Genomic DNA, 15642 nt, shown 5'->3' on the forward strand with positions numbered 1-15642 from the left:
GAGAGCCTGACACCCTGAGGATTGACAAGTGTTGCCAGGCTTTGCTTTCCAAACTCCTGGAGAGATGGACAAGAGTGGGCCAGGCTAGTAGGAATTAGAGATGTCAGTTTTCCTCTCCCATACATAACTCACTTGTGACTGTTAGTGACCCTATAGTCTTCAAAATCAAGAAGGAGCTGCATAATTGAAATCAGCTCAAACTGGGCAAATCAGCTCAAAATACAGGTACGGAGCCCAGTGAGCTAGAATAGGAGGCCAAGCTAACCTGTAGGTTGATCTCACTGGGGTATTTGCTAAAACACACCCATATGCATGCACACACATGCACATGCACACACACACAGAGCCACACTTAAAAGAATTATTCAATTATAGATAAAACTCTTTAACTAATAAAAGTACTTAATAAATCATCAATCATAGAGCACCCCAGTTTGGAAGGGACCTCGAAAGATGATCTGGTCCAACTTTTCATGTGAAAGGGAGCCTAGATGAAGTTATCTAGACTACCTGTCTAATTGCATCTTCAAGACGCCCAGTGATAAGGATACTACCATGTCCCTGGGGAGGCTGTTACAGTAAATGATTGTTCCCATTGCAAAAAATATCTTTCTTACATCGAGGTGAAACGTCTCCTGGTGCAACTTATACCCATTGCCCTCTGTCTTCTCCATGTGACTTCTTGTGAAGAGAGTCCTCTTTGTAGGTACTCTTTAAGTACAGGAATGCTGTGGTGAGTTCCCCCTGAGCCTTCTCTTCTCCGGGGAGAAGACATCTAACTCCTTCAATCAGACCTAACTCCTTCAGTCAAGGAAAAGAAAAAGGAAATCAAAGAGCTTTATTTTCATGGAGTTTTAAAAACTGTTGAGTGTATGAAATCAAGCTCAGCCCTCAATCAGTATTGTGTGACTTCAAAATGCTGTTGTTGATCATGCACAGAAACACCAAAGGAGAGACTGTGTTCTCCCCCTACACCATTTGCACGTTGTATAACATACTTTTTCCACATTACAGGGCATGTATGAGTACCTATGTAAATGCATGCTCGTTTGTGTATGTTTATATGGCTGAAAAGAAGGTGGTTCTCACAAAGTCTGTAGGCCTGACTCAGAAACTATGGATGGAGAAAATACAGACCTGCAGTAATGTACCGGGTGAGTCAAGTCCATGTTTTTTCTCCAAAGAAAACTTTGTCTGAGATCAAAATCAAAACTAGTTAATTGAAGGCCCCAAATAAAGAATTCCATGGACTTTACATATTTTATATCTTCCTAAAGTGCCATGAAAATCATACTTATATAATCAGCATTGGCTCATATTTTCAGTGGAAAAAGTTTGCCAGTCTTGATAGTAGGGAAAACTTCAAAGGCTGAGATAAATCAAATGAATAATTTGTCCGGAGGAAGTCTATAGAAATTGTCCATGTTATCTAAATGTGTCAGATGAAATGTTAAGATCTCCCTCTCTCTTCCGCCAGGAATAATTGGATTTGCACATCTCTCTAAATTGCTAGTCTTTTCACCAAAATGTAAGCACATTTATTTTTCATTACTTGATGCCTGTCATGATAAATGGCTAGAGAAAGGTGGGGAAAGTTATATGGCAGGCTGATTCTACATTTCCCTACTGTTAGCCCACCTGATGTGAAGATGATCAGCAGGCCATGTAAGATTAGCTCAGTTCTGCATCCCTAAATTAGATGTACTGGGCTGGATAAGATGAAAGGGTCTAAGATTCTTTCTAATTCATTCAAAGGTAAGTTAGAAGGCTTCATTACTCAAACACCAGTTCCACTAGAGGGTGTTTGGCATTCTGGAGGAAGAAGAGGTAACAGGAAGATGGCACTTTAAAAGTACTTTGATTTTTCTTGCATTTCTAAAATTTTAAAGAAGGGTTGGTTTATACCTATCAGTTGCTGTTGTTACAGAAAAGGGACTGTGGATTCAGATGTTTTATTCTCTGTTATTCATAAGTATTTTTTTCTTAACTGGGCATTTATTAAATTCTACTATACATATGTACTTAAAAATTACTTTGGTTTTCTGTGCATTAAATGCTCTCTTTTCTGATGCCAGATTTACTAAATTTACTAATGTAAATTTTTACATTTAATGTTAAGGACAAATACAAAGTGTCTTGTCCTTATTTTATTAATAAAATGTTCAAATCTCTTCCTATTAGAACATGAGGATCTCTTATGAATTTTCCCATATCTCTTATGAAGAGAACACATAGATCTTTCTTTAATGTTTTGCCTTTCAACTGAGAATCTGAAATATCGACAGAGAAAGTTCCAACTCAGAAGCTGCAGTACAAAATAATGTGTTAAAATCGAAACAGCAATAGATAAGCCTGTGCTTGTGCAGTGCAAGTTTAAAATCTAACAGGTGTATTTGGGCTTCTATTTACACTTTTTGTCTAAAAACGTCCTTTGATTTTACAGGATATGATCTATTGCCTTGCCAAACTACAGCAGAATTTTTGTTTTTTAATGCTAAGTGTCTTGAGAGACCAGAGTTCTGTGGTGCTACTAAGAACCTGTTGTCACAATCCACTGATTCTTACTGACAGAAGTTTTACTCCAGATATACTTTCAAGCTGTGTGTAAGCTGAAGCAAAAATTGGAAAATAACATTTGGAATATAATGATAGGACCTCAAGTATTGATGAAGTAGAACTGGCTTCAGTTACTTTTGTGGTTTGGCAGTCTACAAGTGATTTACTGTCATAGGAACATAGTAAAAATAAACTACAAAAGTACTTGCAAACATGCTTTCTTAAGCTAAAATTCACTACTTTGAAGTATCCTCATGCAATTGTTCATATTAGTATGAACAATTCATTAGTTCATACTAATTGATTATTTCATTTTAGTGAAATGAAACACATCTGTGATTATCTACAATGCCGAAATAAATCAAATACATAAGTCTGCTGTGGCCTCCACATGGGACATTTGCTTTTGGCTCATTGTTTTTTTTAACCATTCCATATACATTGTCAAGGGCTGTTAAATAGTAATCTGTCCTTGAATTATTGGCCCCTCAAATGATAGTTGGATTAACATTGAATTGATTATTGCATTTTAATCTGAATGAAAGTGCACTCCAGTAGGGACTGAAAAATACTGACTTAGCAGGGGAAGGAAAGGAATTATTTCTTTGGGTGCTCCCCTGGCTGTAGCACACACCCCTCACCCACTGAGCATTTTGTTGAGCATCCAAGTTACTTTGAGACTTTCCACCCAGAAACTCTTGGCACTGTACACTGCCGGCAAAACAAGAGCCAAGCAACCGGGTTCAGCTCACGTTCATAACATCTAGCAGGAGGTGAGGGGCCCATCATAACAGCATCTGGGCATACATACGTCTTTTGGAGGTAAGAGTGGTGAGGGAGATCAGGATGACTGGGAATGGAGTTGGGTCCCCTGCTGAGGTAAGGGGAGGAATAGTTTTCAGTGTTGTACATTAAATGACAGAGGATGATACTTCTGCCTGCTCACTGTCTCAATGGTATGCTTTTCTTTCATTTATCAGTTACAAATACAAGGCAAAAAGGAAGTGCTATTTTTGTTCTGGCTATTTTTCCAGTGGATCGATATTTAAATTAGACCTGAAGTTGGTTTCCCAATCAAAAGCTCCTGGTTTTTTGTTGCTTGTGGTCTGGTTTAGTTATTGTCTTCTTTGGTTTAAGGGTGGTTTTTTGTTGGGTTTTTTTGTTGGTTGGTGAATTTGAAATCTGGAGTTGCTCTCTGATGAAGTATTTTCAGTAAGGGCTAGGTGGGTCAGAGCAGAAACTTCACCTGAGTATGACAGAAATATGAAACAAAATCTGATGCCAAATTATGATCTGTACCTTGCAATTTAAACTCACTGTTTAGTTTAAACTTAGCTTATCATCATCACAGTTTTTTAATAAGTCCCTAAGTATGTAATTGTACTGAGATTATTTAACGTTATTCTGTGGTTTTATCCATAGCAACTTGTAAAGTCAAAGATTTAAACATAATAACAACTCTGTAGCTGAAATCTGAATCAAGGATGCTTATTTACTGAACTCCTAAATTCAATAACTGGTGCTTGGTCAAAAGCTTTGTACAGAAAAATACTGCTAAATTATATAATCAGGCAAGATTGACAAGTATGAATGTTTAAGCCTTCTTTTCAAAAAAGTACTTAAGTCCTTTAAAACTCTGAGTAACTCAAGTTCACTATGCCAAACTTCTTTCGGGGCATTTACTCAATATAGTAGAGGGGTTTAGTATACTGAATAGGAAATAGAGCAGATGAAGAGAAGAAAACAGAGAGATTTACGCTTCTGTCTAGACCAAGCTCCGACTGTGGGCAGCAAGGCAATGAGTATGTGCCAGAATGAGCATTAAAATGGACGGATGCCAACATTTTATTGCGAGTAACCTCTTGCAGCTGGAGCCTATTCACTGGAAGGAAAGGGCAGAGCCACCAGTGACTTCAGTGGTGCAAAACCAGAGCGCTCCAGAGTGAAAGAATTAGCTCATGGTGTACTTCTTGGCAGAAACCTGGAGAGTTTATAAACACAAAAAAAAGTACCTTAAAACGTAGTTGTAACTGGTGTTTTCTTTAGTATGATTCACCCTAAGTCAGAGTTGGGTCTTTCTGGTTGACTGGTTGGTTGACAGTTGTCTCATGCATTGTGCAGTTGGACAGTGGGATTGGCATTTTCCAAAAGAGGTGCTGTACACAGGCTTCACTTAGGCTTACTGATGGTGCCTATATGGATCCTAATATGTCACCAGAGCAACAGCTGGGAATATATTGTGTTCACAGATGCACCTGTTTTGTCCCTATAGAGGAACTGCACAGAAAGTCATTCCCATTTCTTAAATTAGAACTGCTGGTAGTTTGTTTAGCCCAACTGCTGGATGCTGCACCAGTAGCAGACAAAGCCAGTGTGTGCTCTGGGTATCCCAGTCCTTTCAACTGTGCCAGGAGATGGACTTCCAGCTTCATTCTCCAGATGGATGATTAATATCCTCAGGAGGCCGATCTATAGAGGTCCTTCAAAGCGCTGTTTGCCATACTGAGAAACATAAATGCAGATGGGTGTAGCTGCCTCAGATGTCAGCTTTGCTACAAGCCAGCAGAAAGAGCTGAATTAGGTTTGTGACAGCTCCACCGGTCTGCTACCTAACATAGACCAAATCACTCTACTCCTTCCCTATCTAGCCGTCCTTTCTAACCTGCCGGTTCTGCATAATACTGAATTGCTTTTTTTATATACCTGGTTAGATAAGATGGAATTTTTCAACCACAAAATGCAGTAATATGTACAGACTGATTAAAACCAGATTTTTTTCCATAATACAACCTCTTAAATAAAATACAAACTTTCAGAAATGTTTAGGCAGACATCTGTAGAAGCCAGGACTTTAATAACACTGCATAAATTTTGGTTCTTTAGATGAGCTTTTTGCTTTCTCTTCATATAAATGTCTGTCATTAGTTATGTGCAAAACTCAGAACTTCGGTTTTTGGAATGAATACTTCCCAGATCTTGCTTGCGCAAGATTAGATCAGTCATCTCATGAGCAGGATCTCTTGCTGAACTCCTAGTTTTAAATATGTTTCATGTCCTGGGAGGTTGGAAGTGGATGCAGCCAGGATGCTGCAGGACAGCTGTGCAACAGTTCAAGTTCTCCTTAACCCCCTTCATTGCACTGGGATTAGCCAGTGGGGAAAAGAATGAGTTTATGAACCCTCTAGCTCTCCACAATAAGTCTTCAATGACATGCTTTAAATGCAGGGTGTCTGGTATTTGTTGTGCTCTTTTAACACTTCAGCTTCCAGTTTGACTACTGCATTGAAACAAAAAAAGCCAATCACATATATTGGGGCCTCAAATATATCTACAGCTTTGCAAACATCTATTAACTTACATATCAGTTCAAGACTGGTTTTAGTTTTTAATTTAGTCAAATGCTTAATCTAGTCTTTCTTGATTCTTGATTCCTGATTATTATTCTGGTCCTTCTTTGATTAATGATTCATTAGAAATAGGGCTGAATCAACCCTCCAGATCCCAGCCAAGCCAACGTTTGGATGTCTTCTAATAGTTTAATTGAAATGGGAATCTCAAAAAAAAATTGCTTGTACTGTATAGTCAGTTTTGTCACTGTCTAAACTGGGACAAAGTTCTTATAACATGTTTGAATGCCCTCAGAAAGCAAATTACTTTCTCTTTTTAAGAGAAAATGTTATTTTCTTTTCATTTTTTGTATGTCCATTTCACCTTATAATATTGAAAATTACTAAGCAGTGTCAGTTGCATTGTTCTGTGTTCTTGGTAATTATGGTCCCTATTACAGGCAGAATAGATTTAAGTATATATATATATTGTTTCTTTCCCAAACCTAATACTGCACATCGAAGGAAAACTTTTGCTATAGTGTACTGTATATATAATTCTCATCCTTCCCTTTTTCCTCAGAGGCCCCAGTTACAAAATTTCTTTTATGCTCTGAGGAAGGGAGAAGAAGCAGTGAAGGAAAATTAAGGAGCATTGCCGCGAAGCAGCTCACAAGGCAGAATAATGCAGTTAAATCAAAGGCCAGAGCTGTGGCTGCAAGTGGCAAGCACCCATGCTATATCTGCACGCGTGGCTTTGCAAAGAAGTGTGAGTGCAATTGTAGGTTTTCCTTAGAATGTTGTCCTCTCAGTTAATAATGATTTTATGTGGTCAAGAATCTGAAATGCTTGGATTTCTGTTAATTTCCACAATGTCCCATTTTAAGTAGGGGTTAATAAAAAAATAAGCAACATTCCTATGAAATATGAAAATAGATTCAACTTGGTTAACATCATTTAAGTCATAGTGGCCTCAAATGCAGCTATTTTTATTGCACTTTTAATAAAAATAGTCCTGGACAATTAATTAACAGTGCGGTATCTCATGGGTCTTTTCTTGTGATATACTGTAATCACTTGAGATAAAAATCTTTGTCCCCAGGAGCGTATCAACATTGTAGCTCTTATTTCTTTTCACATAGAAATGTGGAGTGCAGTTGTCAAGCTCTGCACATTTGAGACTTGAGGTCAATCATTCCTATTAACTGCAAATGTTACCATTCCCTGGCTGGAGAAATACAGGGTTGAGCATGTGTATCCTACGGAAGAGTAGTCATCTGTTTCAGGATAAGTACATAGAATAAAAATTAGCTTAAGTTTTTCCATGTGCACCTGGCATGTCCATTTAAATAAAGAACACCAAAGGAAACATTAAACTCACATACACCCAAAACCTGGCTCAAAACCATGCTTGATATTCTGGCAGTTCTTCTGGAACTGATTGGCAACTTTTTTAATAGGTTAGACTCAAGTCCTGGAGGCAACAGGCCTAGTTCATAGGGTATGTCACCACGACGAAGTGGTGGAGCACATGCAAATGTAACTTCTTCAAGTTAGGAGGAAAAACAGTTGCAGTGAAGATGTGGTTGCATGGACTTTGTTAGCGATGGAGAGTATATTTAAGATCTCTAGCCAGCCTGCATGTACTAAAGACTGATCTGCCATGTGAACACCGCTCTGGTTGCCCCGCTAGCTTAAATTAGGATATGATCACACTTCTGCTTCGCAGTGTTTTATTCCTCATCTGTGTTTTACTACAGTGTAACTGTGTGGCTTTTGGTTACACGCTTCAACCAACCAAATCTGAAAATACATAAGCTCTGTTTCAGTTTGACCATTTGTAAAGAGGTGATGGGAGGGTGCCTGTGGTTTTCATGAAACCTGATTAGTTACTAAACCTAATTTCCACTATGCAGGGCTCTGATAAGCCCAGAAGGCTCTCCAAAGTTGTTTTCTTCTTTAAACCAGGAGGTAGCCTCAAAATATGCCTTACTCTGGTCAGTTCTACACCAGGAGCAAAGGAAATGCAAACTGCTGTCAATGTTTGCTGCCCAAAGGCTTTGATCATGACAGATTTGATGTAAATGGTGACCAAGGCTATTGGTACAAAGTACTGTCCCACAGTGTGTGAGTCTTGGCATGTGCTGCACTTTCAGTGGACTGGTTCTCAAAGCCTTCCAGTAAGCAGTGAGTGGAAAATACAAATGCATACATATATTTACCAATGGCAGGAAAAAAAATATTTTTTATGAGAAAAAGATGGTAGCTTTACTTCAAATGGAATTTAAAATCTCATTGAAACTGATAGCTATATGTTTTATTTTGTGGCCCTTTGAATAGACAATTTTTAAGGAGCAGAAAAATACTTCTGAGAAGATGATCTCGGGGATGTTTTCTCTGCTGTGATATAAGGCAGGAGCACACAACTCAGCATTTTTCTTCTTAGAAGCTTACATTAATTTATTTTGACAGCATTTCCAACCCATATAGTAGCTTAGGACTATCTATTTGTGCTACCTTCCTATTTTAGACAAGCAATGCTTTGCGTGAGCGTGTTAATTTGGTAAAGGCCATGGGTTCACATTTGGTTTTCATAGACTGATAGATTTAAAGGCCAGAAGAGACTATTATGATCATCTAGTATGACCTCCCACTTCAATCAGGGCACAAGCCTCACGCAGTCATTACTGCAACAAGATCATGACTTCAGTGTGAGCTAGCCAGCAGCTTAAAAAAGGCATCAAGTCCTGAGTTGCCTTCCTCTAATTTTTAGCATTAATTTTTTGAACTTCAGACTCCAGTCCCTGGATCATATCATTTTATAGACATGTAAAGTCAAAATGAAACATCATCCTCAACTGTCCTTTTCAATTACATCTGTGATTTCATCTACTTGGATTTATCCCAAGATTATAGGAATATTTATATTGTATACTTGTCAGACCATGCTAAATGGACAGTGAGCATTCTTTTCACTTTATACTGTATTTTGAAAAAACAGTTGCAAAGCACACATGGAATGTCCAGCTCTTGGGCTTGGTCTGCATTGATAAGCCGGGAAGCATTCAGCCTGGCCTTTGCTTTTTGAGAGCAGTTTGCATCCACTGAGTTAACATGCATGAAATCTGTTCATGAAGCAAATGCACAGCAACTATTGTCTTTCTTTTAAAAAACAGCCCCTGCATTTCTAAGCTCAGACTTTAATAGACAGATAACAATGAAAATTGGTGACATGCATGAAAGATAAGGAAAGGCAGGTGCAAATGTTTAAGAAATTATGATTTACCTAGAACGTTTCTAAAAAGACAGTTGTAATTTGGTTAAGCTAAGAGAATTTTCACATGTAGTCATCCTAATGTGAGAGCACACTTTCTGCAGACTTAAAACCTGGCTACAATTCACTATCCCAGGAATTCTGGTCTACCAAACTGGATCAATTTTTCAAGATGGCCATAGCTCCAAATCTGTCATTGTAGTTTTACACAGCTTGGGAAGTTTCAGGTGTGGATATGAGATGAGTTTATGACACTTTGGAAAGTCTGTGAGCAAACTTCTGCTTCTGAAATTTAAATGTCTTTCAGGCCCTTTCTGGGTCACCCTATACAGAGTAAAGAAACTTGAACTTAGTTTCTGGTACCTACTATATGTGGTGGCCAAAGTGGTACCATGGTCCGTATAGGAATAAAATAGGGGAAAGTACTAGAGGAAGATACTGCCAAGAGAAAATCCAAGTAAACATTCTGCAAGAATTGATCGAGTTTTATGACCTTTATCTCTTTCAGATCGGGCCAGTTTTAAGAGCTGCCATTCAGTTCTTGCCTAGTGAAGCTGAAAAGATTGACATTTCAGAAAGCAGCTGCCAGGTTCTTGCTATCTTGTATTGTAAAGCATTAATATAAACTGATGTTCTTCAACAAAAGTTTAACAAAATTCTGATCATTCTTGACTTAACCCCAATCTCTTCCATACCAAACTGTATGGAAACAAAGCTCGGGCTTTACAGTTTGAAAATGACACAGTTCAAGGAGCTAGAGCACTGGAATACATTAACTCAATTTTTTTGTAAAGCAACTCACTTCTTTAGTAGTTATCCTCCCTTTTCATGGTTGGGAAATGCAGAGGACATCAAGAGACCTGTATGAAACCATAATAATATATATGGCTTTATGTTTATATTCACTGGATGGGAAACTTATTCTAAAATTTTGTTCTTTACCTAGGATTTGAAAATATCCTGGATATAATAATTTATATATAATCTATGGGTAAAAAAAAAATCTGTTTCAGAGAAAAATACTTACTCTTTATCTATTAATGGCCTTAGTTGAAGACACTTTCAGGTTATTTAAAATCACTACAGTCTTCCATAATAGCTTTGAGAACATTTTTTCTTCATAATATGCATAGGTCCCGACTGTTAGCGTTTATTATGTCTAATAATACACTTTAAATTAGGCAATCACAATCAAGAATATACATTTTTCATTTTAAATCTTTTAGTATAAAATCTTAGAACATATACAAAATGAATATGTGAGCAGTAAGAAGTTATATAAATATTTCAAGAGTATTTGCACATTTGGATCCCCTTAACAAACTGGTTTTTAAAGACAAAGGTTGTCTGATACTGTAACTCTATATGGTATTTTGATTTTGCATGTGAGTCTGAGGTCTACAAAGGGACATCTAACAGAACAGCAAACATGCCTTTGCAATTAAGTGATCATTCACAGTGCAGCTTATGGAAATATAAGATACAGCTCAAACTGTTCAGTAAAGAATGCCCGTTCTTGTTACTCTTTGTTTTAATGGGCTATAAAATAAATGCAGTGTAGAAGGTATTTTTACAGCCAGAGCTTGTGATACATGATATGCATGGTTGTGCTAGGAAGAAAATGCCAAAATTATGTTCTTCAAACACCCATCACACTTCTTGGAATGGTTATATACATAAAGCCATCAAAATCCTGTGCTATCTTTAATGGACTGACTGCTCCTCCAGTGTTTACAGCATCAGCTCTGGTAAATGCCAAGGTATGTATGGTTCAGCAATGACATACTGCCAGCTTCATTTGTTTGTAGCCGTATGCAAGAAGGATTAAGGAGACTGCACAGCTGCAGAAAGGGAGGGCAAGGAACAAAGTCTTTAAGCGTGAGGTAGACAGGGAGTAACAGTGCCAGAAAACAAACAAACACACACTCACACACTGAATGTATGCATGGAGGTAGGGAGGTGGGGAAGGGTGAGAGAAGTCAGGTGAGTTAATAGTAGCTGAAGGGACTTAAGTGATGGAATAGATACATCAAGGGGGAAAAGTAGTAGCGTGAAGAAAAAAAGCCCGTTGATGAAAGATGAGGAGTGATGAAATTAATGAAAGCTCTGCAGAGACACTACAGCCCTTGTGGGGAGAGAAGCACAGGGCCCAGTTCTGGTATTCTTGTTCAGTACTTTCTAGATACTGGGGACTGCTCAGAGGACAAAGTACAATTAAAAGGCAGAGACTGTCAGCTTGTAGGGAATGCTAAGCAAGGGACTCGTCTCACACACTTCCACGGGTGAATAACTATGAGAAACAGCTTGTCATGCCAGCAGTCCCCAGGTTTTTTGAAATGGAATATGTACCCCTGAAGTTACTGAAACAAATGAGTGTTTACAGTCAGGACTCTTTTTGATGGCTTGCTGCTTTTTTCTTCTTCTTCTTTTTTATGTACTTAAGTTGTATTTACAGGGCTTTTTTTTATCTCTATGGAAACTTTGCATTTTATGCAAAAAAAGGGCTTTTTCATGCCCATATGCTTCCAGAAGATGGTTTCATGTAAAACAGCAGCTAGCTCAGGATGTGTAGTAAAAAGGGAGGAGCTGGTAGCTGGAAGTTCCATGGTGCACAGCAGGGTCCTAGTTCCAAGGCAGCCAGACCAGAGAGCGGGTCACTGCCATCACAGACCTCCTCCTCCTCCTCCTCATGTGCTTGGATTTCCTTCCTGTGGATACCGAGGGGAGAAGGGAGGCTGAAACATTTGTTGCTAGATCTCAATCTCACATGCAATTGCACAGTGGCCAGGATGTGGCCTCATATCTGGAAGCTGGAAAGCACTCTGATCTCCCACAGTTGCAGATATTTATTGCAGCCATAATCAGTTGATAAACACAGATACAAGCCACAAGTTCTCTCTTAAGAACAGTTAGTGAAGGCACAGTCTGTGAGTAGATATTTCATTCTTATGCATAGAAAATATGTTTCTCTTTAGAATTATTTATTTTAAAATGTAACTCTACTTAACTAGGGAATTAAATCAGTTGGATCAATCATCCCCCAGCCCTGCAAATCCCAGGAAGAAACTGCTGACCTGTCTACTGGGTCCTTACAACTACAGTCCCAAAGGGGCACATGCTCAGAGACCTCAGTTAGCAGCAGGATTTTAAATTCAGATGTTAGACTGAGAGCAGGAAATAAGGAGTCAAAAAGTGTTCTCAGCCAAAATAAACCACTTTTTTTGGTGAAACATTTTTAGCTTCCCTACTCTTCTCTGCTCTTCTCTTTATGCTTTTTTTTTTTTCTCCCTGACAAAAACTAATTGCTTAATCTAGTTTTTAGTAGGTCCTTAGAAACTCTATTTTCTAGAACTTGCTCTTGAACTTCTCTGCTCTCTTGTCTTGCCATACTTGTTGCATAGACAAAACATCTAATGGAGCATATCAAAATGAAAGTCTCATGTTCATACCTATGTAATTACAAAATTCAGATCCTGAAAATATATCAACTTTTCAACTGTTCACCTAAACATTAAATTCTTCAAAATGCTAATGTGTTCTTTTGTTTCTTTTTGACAGCAAAACTTGGAGAGTAACCTCACCAACCTTATTAAGAGGAATACTGAACTGGAAACTCTTTTGGCGAAACTCATTCAGACCTGTCAACATGTAGAAGTGAGTACTGACCTCCATTTGAAATACTTGTAAACTTAATTACATTCACTTCTAGCATTCAGGAAGGAAAGTTTAAACAAAACAAAAAAAACCCCAAGCAGCGCACAACTAAATTAGAATAGTGATGAACTGATTAGGAGCTTTTTCACTAATAAATGTTCTCAATACAGATGACCTCCTTTACATTCCTTCCTATCCCTGTTTAATTATGATATGTTTGTATGGCCCCCACCACTGCTTTACTTGAGCACATCACTCACTATCTGTAACATTTTTACCTTTTTGGGTCCTTTATGAGGTAGAGATGGAAAACTAAGGCAAAGAAATAGTAACATCCAGATCCACAATGATATTTAGGTTTCTATTGGCCACTGATTTTTCTTTTCATCAGAATTAAGTATCTAAATACATACATGACTCAAAAGTCATACATGAAATATATTTATCTTCAGAAGAAGAAAGATGCTTACAGGCATTTGCCTCAGTTACATATTCCACTTCGAGTATCACAGAAAATCTTTAGCAGGGAGGCATCTGAATCCATATTTCCCAAAAATCTGGGGGATTTTTAGTTGGCCTCATGAGGGCTGCTGCTCTACATGCAAATTAAAATAATCACAGACTAATTCAGCCATGGGAACTGACACAGGAACAGATCAGAGTCCAAAATAGATTCCTTTTTAGCAAAACTTTTCTTTTTAGTTTTTGCCATGCTATAAGACCTTTTCAGTTGCTTATAATACAGTCAGGTCAACAAAGCCAAAACCACTATGAAGAAGAAGCTTCCATATCATAAAAAACTTGTAAAAGACAATATGAGTTTATGCTTTCTGCCAGTAAATATTAAACAAACATCCCTAATGGCATCAAAACTTTATCACCAGGGCTTTCCTCATTGTCAGTCTCAGGTGTGAGTCCCAGGTGACACACCAGATACAATACATTTTTATGCCTCCTCCAGGTAAATTGTGGCTGAGAAACACAGGAAGACTCAGAAAGGCTCAACATTGTGAGGTGCATGCGCTGGTTGACAGATATACTGGATTCATTGAGATACGCCAAGTTCATCATTGGCAGTGCTATCAGTTTTCATAAATTTTTAAACTCAATTTAAGATGGCATGGGAAAGTTAATGGGATAGGAATCAGAGGAGGTAGCACAACATAAATACTGCTGATGTAGAGTGGAACTTTAGACCTCAGTCACAGAGAAAAGGTATTTTTAGTTAAACAGCTAATTACTAGTCAGATTAGCAGGGAAAACTTATTTTCCCTGTGAAAAATGGGTGGATTTTTGTTTGCATTACAGTGCTGTCTGTTGACAGGCTTCTGCATAGGACCATTCCACTTCTGACTGCATTGCAGCAGCCTCATTTATTCAGAGAAGGGCACACTGTAAGTTCCTAGCAGGCAAGCAGCATTAAATAATAATAGTGTTGTGTAGAAAAGGTATTCCACTTTGATTATGGTTGTCTATATATGTGAAAGCAAGCCAGCTTTCTTCACCAGTGTTACCTGAGGAATAGCCCTGGGGACTTTGAGAGAGGAAGGTAGCCTTAACCCAGAGCTTCTGAAACATGGATCTAATTTAAGAGAAAGTTAGCTGTGACATAAACTGCTGTAACACAGCCACCTGCCAGCTCTGCAGAAAGGCACTTGGTTTTTAGAGAAGCCTCTTTTTCTTCCTTATAAAGTCCCATGGAAGTTCTCCATAGGGCTTCTACTTTTCTGTGTTTCTCAGACTAAAATTCAGTGATCTAATTAATCCCAAGAGCAACTTTTGCTTGTAAATACATTCAAAGTCACATCTTGAAAATCTGGCATCTGTTGAAGTACCTTGTTGACTGCGGTAATGGCACATGCTGCAGAAAAAAAAAGAAAAAAAATATCCACCCAAAAAACCCAAAGGAAATGAAACCAAACCAAACAACAAACCAAAACATTAAAAAAAAAAAAACAAAAAACCACAGAACCAAATAAACCCCAAGACTGTTCTTCCAAAGATCATCTTATCCATTTTTCTACCTGCTCCACCCCTGTGGACCCTCACTGACTTCATGGCGCTCAACAAAACCATGAAAGTCTGTCCACAGTGTCAGACATGAGTTGAGCGTTTTGAATACTTTGTATAGGCAGCAATAACGTCAGGCAGAACAACTGTAATATCATCTGGAACAACTCTAGTAGGTAATGAGAGACAGAGACAAGGCACATTTTCTTCCTCTGTATATAAAACTCAGAGCAAAATCCATGAAGCAGATGGGCTCAGGACTCTTCTTCATTGGTGGCCTGTGTCCAAGATGGGCTAGATCTGGAAAATTTGAAATCACTTCTCTATCCCTTCTGCAATTCTGCAATACATTACCAACTCTGAGGTTTAGTATTACAAAAAATCCAACTTGTTCCACTGGTAACAGATGCTCTACTGTCCCTGGAGTCCTGTTTTAGAAAATTTCTCTGCAGACATAAAGCAATAGCAGCAAAGTTGTTAATTAATTCCTACCACGTTTTATTCATCAAATTAGTCTAATTAGCATTTAAATTAGCTAAATATTAAGAAATGAGCTTCAGTCAGAACCCTGGACCTAGGCCACGCTGGAAATGGGACAAGTGGGGATGTGGAAGTAAACTTTAAAGCTATCTCTGGTTCTCAGAGCTCTGTGAAAACTTCAGATATGATGTGAATATCTCCAATGTTAGAGAAGCTGAGACTTAGACAGATTTTTTAAAAGTTAGTATACTCTCTTTCTTTATGCTCTTCATGTCATCCCAAACCAGGAACCTGAATGAAGCAAACAGTATATTGTTTGTAATATTAATGTTACAAATGTAA

The 15642-nt window shown here is 38.1% G+C and overlaps 1 protein-coding gene across 3 annotated transcripts in view; it reads left to right on the forward strand.

Moving 5' to 3' along the window:
- MID1 (midline 1) overlaps positions 1 to 15642 on the forward strand; it is a 358868-nt gene that overhangs the window by 298419 nt on the left and 44807 nt on the right. For all 3 annotated transcript variants that reach the window (XM_074814839.1, XM_074814840.1, XM_074814841.1), the window contains one exon: positions 12715 to 12810. In XM_074814839.1, coding sequence (XP_074670940.1) covers positions 12715 to 12810 — 96 coding nt within the window. The remainder of the gene's footprint in view (positions 1 to 12714; positions 12811 to 15642) is intronic.

This window comes from Strix aluco, chromosome 2 (genome assembly GCF_031877795.1).
Source record: "Strix aluco isolate bStrAlu1 chromosome 2, bStrAlu1.hap1, whole genome shotgun sequence".
Classification (NCBI taxonomy): Eukaryota; Metazoa; Chordata; class Aves; order Strigiformes; family Strigidae; genus Strix; species Strix aluco.